Here is a 6,745-nt window from a genome sequence, read left to right as displayed (position 1 = left end):
CAGCGTCGTCTTTTTTTACGACGCATATATGCAACAGCGTATATAATTTTATAAATACACGTGGACATTATCGAAACGATTGTTTTCTCGCACGAGTTCCCGTGCACGCGCGCCCTGAGCCTGCAGTGACTTGCGCCTCGCCCGTCACGTCACTAGGGGGGGTCCCTAGGGCGGTTCGCGCCGGCCGTTGGCGGGCCTGCGACCTGAAATCGGTCGCTCGCTTCAAAAGAATCGAAGCAAAGATGGATTCCTGAGAAATTTTTATATATACAGCAGTCGTGCGACTTTCGGTGTACGTCCCGTCGTGAAATTCCGCCGCGTGCCGCCGCCCGGAGGACCAGCGTTCTTTTATGAACAGCCGCACGTCGTGAACGATGATCGTGCAGGAGCCGGTGCAGGTAACGGGCGCCCGATAATCCTCCCTTTCTCGTGTGCTTTCTGGTGTGATGTGACGTGCGAATTTACGTTCGTCGGGCCGCATTCACATTCGCTGTTGACCCCTCGCTGCGGCCGAAGCCGCGCACGTTTCCGCCGACCTCGCCGATCACGTCGTGATCGACTCGCGAGGCCGTTCCTCGCGCCGCGCGACCCGCGGGGCGATCTCTCACCGTCCAGCTCGCCCGAGCTCGGGGTGCGCGTTCTCGGGGTTGCTCGTGTTGTCGGATGCAGCGTGACGAGAAGAGTTCTGGCTAGAGATAAGCGCGAGACATCGCTGATAACGAGCAACGTGGTCGAGCGGCCCGTGCCGCGGGGATTCATGGACGCGAGAGCGAAACGCAGCTCTCCCGGACGTCGATTCGCTCGCGAGGGACAATTGCGAATTAAATTATTGCGCACCGCTCACGCGAATAATTGCGTTAGTAAATACGACGCGTGTGCGAGTGTGAATCGCACATCGGGACACTCCGCATTGTTATTTCATAATTGAATGCAGCGAAATGCATGTTTATTATGCTTTATCTTATCAACCGTACAACAAGGCAGTGTGAAAGATATATGTTATTTCTGTAGTGTTTGCTGCATTGTTAACGATGATTTAAAACATGAAGAATGGTTTTCATTCAAAGTTCTGCATTCTAAAGGTGCTAATGAATAATACATTGGCGTGTTATATCACGTATATGATATGTAATGGTGTTTAATTAGAGATGTTCTACGTTGCTTGAGTTTACGCTAAAATTTAAGAACACGCGTGACACTAACATTAGTAGTCATTATATTACAATCTTTCTCTTCTGATATTTCTTTTCTTAAATCTATAGCTTGTATTCTTATCACATAGTCAATTACCCGAGATAAAAATCTTTGAATGTAGAGGCAAATGTTTTCTTGTAAAATGCACACTCACAAACTTACATAAGCATAGAATTGTAATAAGTTTTCTGATTGTAATAAAGCTAGAGTCGTAAGAAATTATTATAAATATTGCATTTCTTGATTCCAGGCAGCCATATGGCATTGTTTGAATCACTATGCTTATCCAGATGCCATATTTCTGGCAGAGAGATTGTGTGCAGAAGGTAGGATTAGTTTTAAAGAATATACAAGACTAAAATTTTATAAACTCTTCTGATGCATAAATAAATTTATAATTTTGCATTAATATACTTATTTGTTACATAGTGGACACGGAGGAAAGTTTGTTTCTTTTGGCGACATGCTACTATCGTTCTGGCCGGGTTAGACAGGCTTATGCCTTATTATCTCAAAAGGCACCCATCTCGGCGCAGTGTAGGTTTCTACTAGCCAGATGTTGTTACGACTTGGAAAAGTAAGTGATATCCATTTTCCCTTCGTTGCTGCTAATACGCTGCTGCGAAGACACTCTTACTAAAAAATTCGTAGGTACGCGGAAGCGGAAGCCGCGATAATCGGCGGGTACTACAAGCAGCTGAAGAACATGGAGGAGATAATAACTCAGTTCGGGGAACAGGCGTGCTTTTCCCTGCAGATTATAGCGAAAATTTATTACAAAATGATGCGCACTGCGAGGGGCAATGAGGCGCACAAATTGGCGTTAAAGCTCAATCCCTTTCTCTGGCACTCGTTCGAGGAGCTCTGCAACGTGGGCGAGAAGGTGGACCCCGCCAAGGTCTTTCAGCTAGATAAACTAGATTCCTTCGCCATGTGCCACGGTACCGCGGCCACGTTTAACTACGTCGCTGAGCCGGATCTTATTGTACCTGGAAATAACGCCAACAGTACACCCATATCGAATGGCACTAACATGTATGTATATAACGTACATGCTCATATATAATAATAATAATGTAATTTTCAATAATAATATATTTTTTTATTTTTTGCAGCACGCCTATGCATATGTCGACGGCGGTACCGACGCTGATAAGTGGCGGCCAAGCGCGATTCCATTCCACGTCAGGCTCCTCCGTCGAGGAGAGCCCGCAGAACGCACCGGTGTACTATAGTTCCTCGATATCGCCGAAGCCCAAGCTCTCGCGTTACCGCAGCATGTTCAACAATCCCATGAGCCCTCTCACGCCTAGCTTCGGTATTTTGCCATTGGAGACCAACACACCCGAGCCCACCGGTCCGCCCTCGCACGCGACTCTCACGGAAGCGAACGACCAGAAGAGCCTGGCGAAGCGCGTCAGCAGTTTGAGAGCTCATGTAGGGGTGAGTGCGACGAAGTCGCGGCCTTTGCAAACAAAAAAATTCTTGTACGATAATTTCTTTTCATTTTCGTACTCGTATCTTTCAGCAATTAATGTCGAGGAAAGAGGCGCCGCTGCAGCAGGGCAAGTCAGTATTTTCCCAGTCGGGTAACGCAAGTAACACTGCCAATATCGTGACAGTGACCACCGCCAATCCGACCTCGCCTCCGTCGCCGACGTTCCAGGGCACGAACGTTCGACGCTCGTCGCGACTCTTTAGCCACAACTCAGTAAAAGTAAATGGCTCCTCCGTGTGACTTTTCTCACTCGCGTTGTCGTTCACTGATACGATTCGCGTGTTTTTTTTTGTTTCAGGAAAATAATAAATCGCCCAATAGGAACAAATTCGCGACGCCGAAGTCTCCGTCTAGGAAAACGAAGGCGAGGCTCGCGAAAACGAACCTGAACAAGACCAACTTCAACGAGCTGAACGAGAGGAACAGAAGCGAGAAGGAGAAGAGCGAGACAATCACGTCGGAGAAGGCCGTAGCTAACGCGAACGCGCTCAACACGCAGAACAGTAACATCCACTCTGGGATAGCGTTGCAGAAGCAGTCGGCAGGTACGTCAATCGCACCTTTGGCCCACGCCCTTTTCCCTTCATCGCTGATGAATTCAGTTAATATTTTATCTACGACCTTCTTTCAGAGGGACTGATGTCTTTGTTACGCGACTTGGGAATGGCGTATCAACACTTGAGTCAATTTAAATGTACGCAGGCCATTGAGATACTCTGTACACTGCCAATGCAGCATTACAATACCGGTTGGGTGCTCTCCATGCTGGCACGCGCCTACTTTGAAATGATGGATTATAAAAAGGCTGTTAGGTAATGGATTCACGTGATAATTGGCTGTCGAAAAGGGGGGACAAGGAACATTGAATCTGTTTTCGTGGTTTTTCTTAGTCCTCTAATTTTTAAATTTCCTTCGCAGTCTCTTTGCCGAGGTGCGGTTGCTGGAACCGCAGAGAACGGAACTGATGGAGGTATACAGTACCGCTCTCTGGCATCTGCACGCGGAGGTGCAGTTGTCCACGCTTGCCCAGGACCTGGTCTCGCAGGATCGTAACTCGGCGGCGGCGTGGTGCACGACGGGCAACCTGTTCTCGGCGCAGACCGAGCACGAGACGGCCATTAAATTCTTCCAAAGAGCCATTCAGGTGCGCTTGATTTTAATTCGCGACGGCGGAATTACAATAACGCGGCGAATTGTTTCGATGATTGATCACTTCACTCACGATCTTCCGACCGTTCCAGGTGGATCCCAATTTCCCGTACGCCTACACGTTACTGGGACACGAGTACGTCCTGAACGAGGAGCTGGACAAGGCTATTACCGCCTTTCGCAATGCAATCAGACTCGATCCGAGGCACTACAACGCGTGGTGAGTTTTCCTTTCTTCGATCAGCGGCGCACCTCGAATTCCGCTCTCTCACTCGTAATCGAGTAAAATAATTTTTACACGTTTGAAACTGTTGTCGTTGAAGGTTTGGGCTGGGAACGATATTTTCGAAGCAGGAGCAGTACAGCCTAGCGGAGCTGCACTTTAAACGAGCCTTACAGATAAACCCGCAGAACTCTTCGCTGATGTGCCACATAGGCGTCGTGCAGCACGCCCTGAAGAAGACCGACCAGGCGCTAAAGACGCTCAACACCGCGCTCACCAGCAATCCGGATAACACGCTGTGCAAGTTCCACCGCGCGAGCATCAACTTTTCCATCGGTCGAAATACCGAAGCGCTCAGAGAGTTTGAGGAACTGAAGAATATTATACCCAAAGAGTCTCTAGTCTATTATTCGATAGGAAAGGTAAAGGACTGATTCACTCAAACGACCCAAGTTTTCGATCATGAATTGTTTTTTCCTCTCACTTGAAACGTTTTTGTTTAACAGGTGCATAAAAAATTAGGTAATACCCACCTCGCGTTAATGTACTTTAGTTGGGCGACGGACCTAGATCCAAAGGGCGTTAATAGTCAAATCAAGGAGGCTATACTGAGTCCGAGTCAGGGAGACGACGACTCCCCACCGACGCAATCAGGTATCGCTGGCTATAACTTATAATTTATATTATTTATAATTATTACGATTGTGAATTTTATTGATTCTAATTTCTTCGAAATAAATAACTAGCAAAATTAATATTAAAATAATAAATAAATAAAATTTAAATTCGTTGCATTTGCAGACGAGCAGCAGGCACAGAACAACTCGATGGAGCAGGACGCCGAGACGAGTAGGGAAGGCGGTGCTACGCCCAGGAACTCCTCCGTAGAGCGAGCGACTCCGCAACTCCACGCTGACGACAGCGACGACAGTTTATGAGAGCAGAATGCGAGGCTGCCGTGAAGCAGAATGAAGCGACGTTGTAACGCGCCGCTATCCGTCGCCGTTATCGATCATCCGGTCGCTCTTCATTCTCCGCCAACTCGCGGGCACTTGCAGGATCGACTCAGTCACTGATCATTGATTCGTTGAACCTCCCGGGGAGTCGCTGCGTTACCCTCCCTCCGGCGTCTCTCGCGAGCTTGCACGCACAAATGCGGTGACGCGCTTGGAAGACTCGCGTTCTATCGCGTTTGCCTCTGTATATTTTTTTTACCATTCGGTCGGCTTTTGCATTTTTTTTCCTCCGTTCTTTCGATCATACGTTTCTCGTGCCTCGTTCCGCGGATCGAGTCCCTCGAGTGCGACGTGACAGCATTGACGGAAGCTCGAGAGATCGATCAGGCTCGAGCTGAGCGAAGGAGAACGAAGGGACGGTTCCCGTTCGCGGGCGACGTATCGGGGATTTTTCGATTGCGATTGTGGGGACTGCATCGACGTTGTCGCAAGGAAGGAAGGAACGTGTAACCGTAAGCATGTCGTACGTAGTTAGGTAGCGTAATTAATTAATCGTGCGAGTAAGAGAAGAAGACGAGGGCAGAGTCTTGTGTAAATGTAAATTATTATTATTGTGTATTTACAGCTATTATTACTGTATTAGTGCTACATTATTATTATTATTATTATTATTATTATTTGTATGATTATCTTTGTTGATTATGGAGATATCGTGGCCGCTCGGTGTAGGAGCGGTCACCGAACAATCGTGCAATTCTCATGGCGATCCTTCGATCGGAAGAAAAGAAAGGAATATTCGAATCGCAGATTTGCGATCCCAGATGATCCAGTAACCGTGCGACTAAAAATTCGGCTTCGATCTCGATTCGATATCCGGAGTTAGCGTAACCCGCCTCGCAAATGTCTATATATACACACACACACACACACATACACCGACACAGAGATATACGCGTACACTGAATGAATATATAAACACAAAAACGTTGGTCGGATTCTTTATTCTTACTGCTAAATGGAAATCTGCGACGTCGGTCTTCGTATCTATATTAAGTGTACAATTGCAACTTGTGTCATTATCAGTCTCACGGGGATTTCCCTGGAGCCGATACGTCTTGTATTCCCGAAAGAAAGAAGCGTACGCAAACGAGTACAGCCGTCTGCTACCTGCTCTGTAATCTCCAGCGATTTGAATTACATTATCGTATTATCGCGCGTAACGTTTTATATTGTACACATAATTTAACGAGAGACGTCTCACAGATGGAAAAAGAAAAATAGACGAACTGCCGACTGAGAAATGCATCCCTGTGTGCCGCAAGACGCGCGTATCCCTCTTACTTTCTCTATTCCTTCGTATCTTTCGTGTCTTTCATTCCGATTAATTAATTTATTTATTAACTTTCTTAGGGTCACTTCGACCAAAGTCCAGTTAATTTAATCTTCGATTAACGTGAGTTAATCTCTTCGTCTGTTTCTAAGGCAGGTAGTTAGAAAAGGACGAAGAGTGAGTTAATCGAAGATTAAATTAACTGGACTTTGGTCGAAGTGGCCCTTAGTCTCTCTTTCTCTCTCTCTGCATTTCTGTATTCTTTTTTATTTCATGATAGTTTCCTCTCTCTCTCTAGTATTTAACACTATTAAAATTAAATCTGTCTCGTTAAATCATTCTACCTGAAAATAAAAGGAAGCCAAATTATCATTGAGTTATGTTACTTCGAATAG

The 6,745-nt window shown here is 46.5% G+C and overlaps 1 protein-coding gene across 2 annotated transcripts; it reads left to right on the top strand.

Moving 5' to 3' along the window:
- The first annotated feature begins 197 nt into the window (after window positions 1-197).
- Window positions 198-6,719, top strand: LOC105279984 (cell division cycle protein 27 homolog). Of its 2 annotated transcripts, none has more exons than XM_011340136.3 (13): window positions 198-398; window positions 1,445-1,520; window positions 1,624-1,771; window positions 1,846-2,229; window positions 2,310-2,631; window positions 2,723-2,911; window positions 2,991-3,237; window positions 3,324-3,504; window positions 3,611-3,836; window positions 3,934-4,061; window positions 4,165-4,486; window positions 4,571-4,718; window positions 4,866-6,719. In XM_011340136.3, the coding sequence occupies exons 1-13, from the start codon at window positions 375-377 to the stop codon at window positions 5,000-5,002; spliced, it is 2,532 nt and encodes an 843-aa protein (XP_011338438.1). In that variant the 5' UTR covers window positions 198-374; the 3' UTR covers window positions 5,003-6,719. The 2 variants fall into 2 exon arrangements, with proteins under 2 accessions (XP_011338438.1, XP_011338430.1); XM_011340128.3 differs by having other exon boundaries at window positions 2,310-2,637.
- The last annotated feature ends 26 nt before the right edge of the window (window positions 6,720-6,745 follow it).

This window comes from Ooceraea biroi, chromosome 8, assembly GCF_003672135.1.
Source record: "Ooceraea biroi isolate clonal line C1 chromosome 8, Obir_v5.4, whole genome shotgun sequence".
In the NCBI taxonomy this organism is placed as follows: domain Eukaryota; kingdom Metazoa; phylum Arthropoda; class Insecta; order Hymenoptera; family Formicidae; genus Ooceraea; species Ooceraea biroi.
Note: the sequence above shows the minus strand (reverse complement) of the source record. Positions and strands in the feature narration are given on the sequence as shown.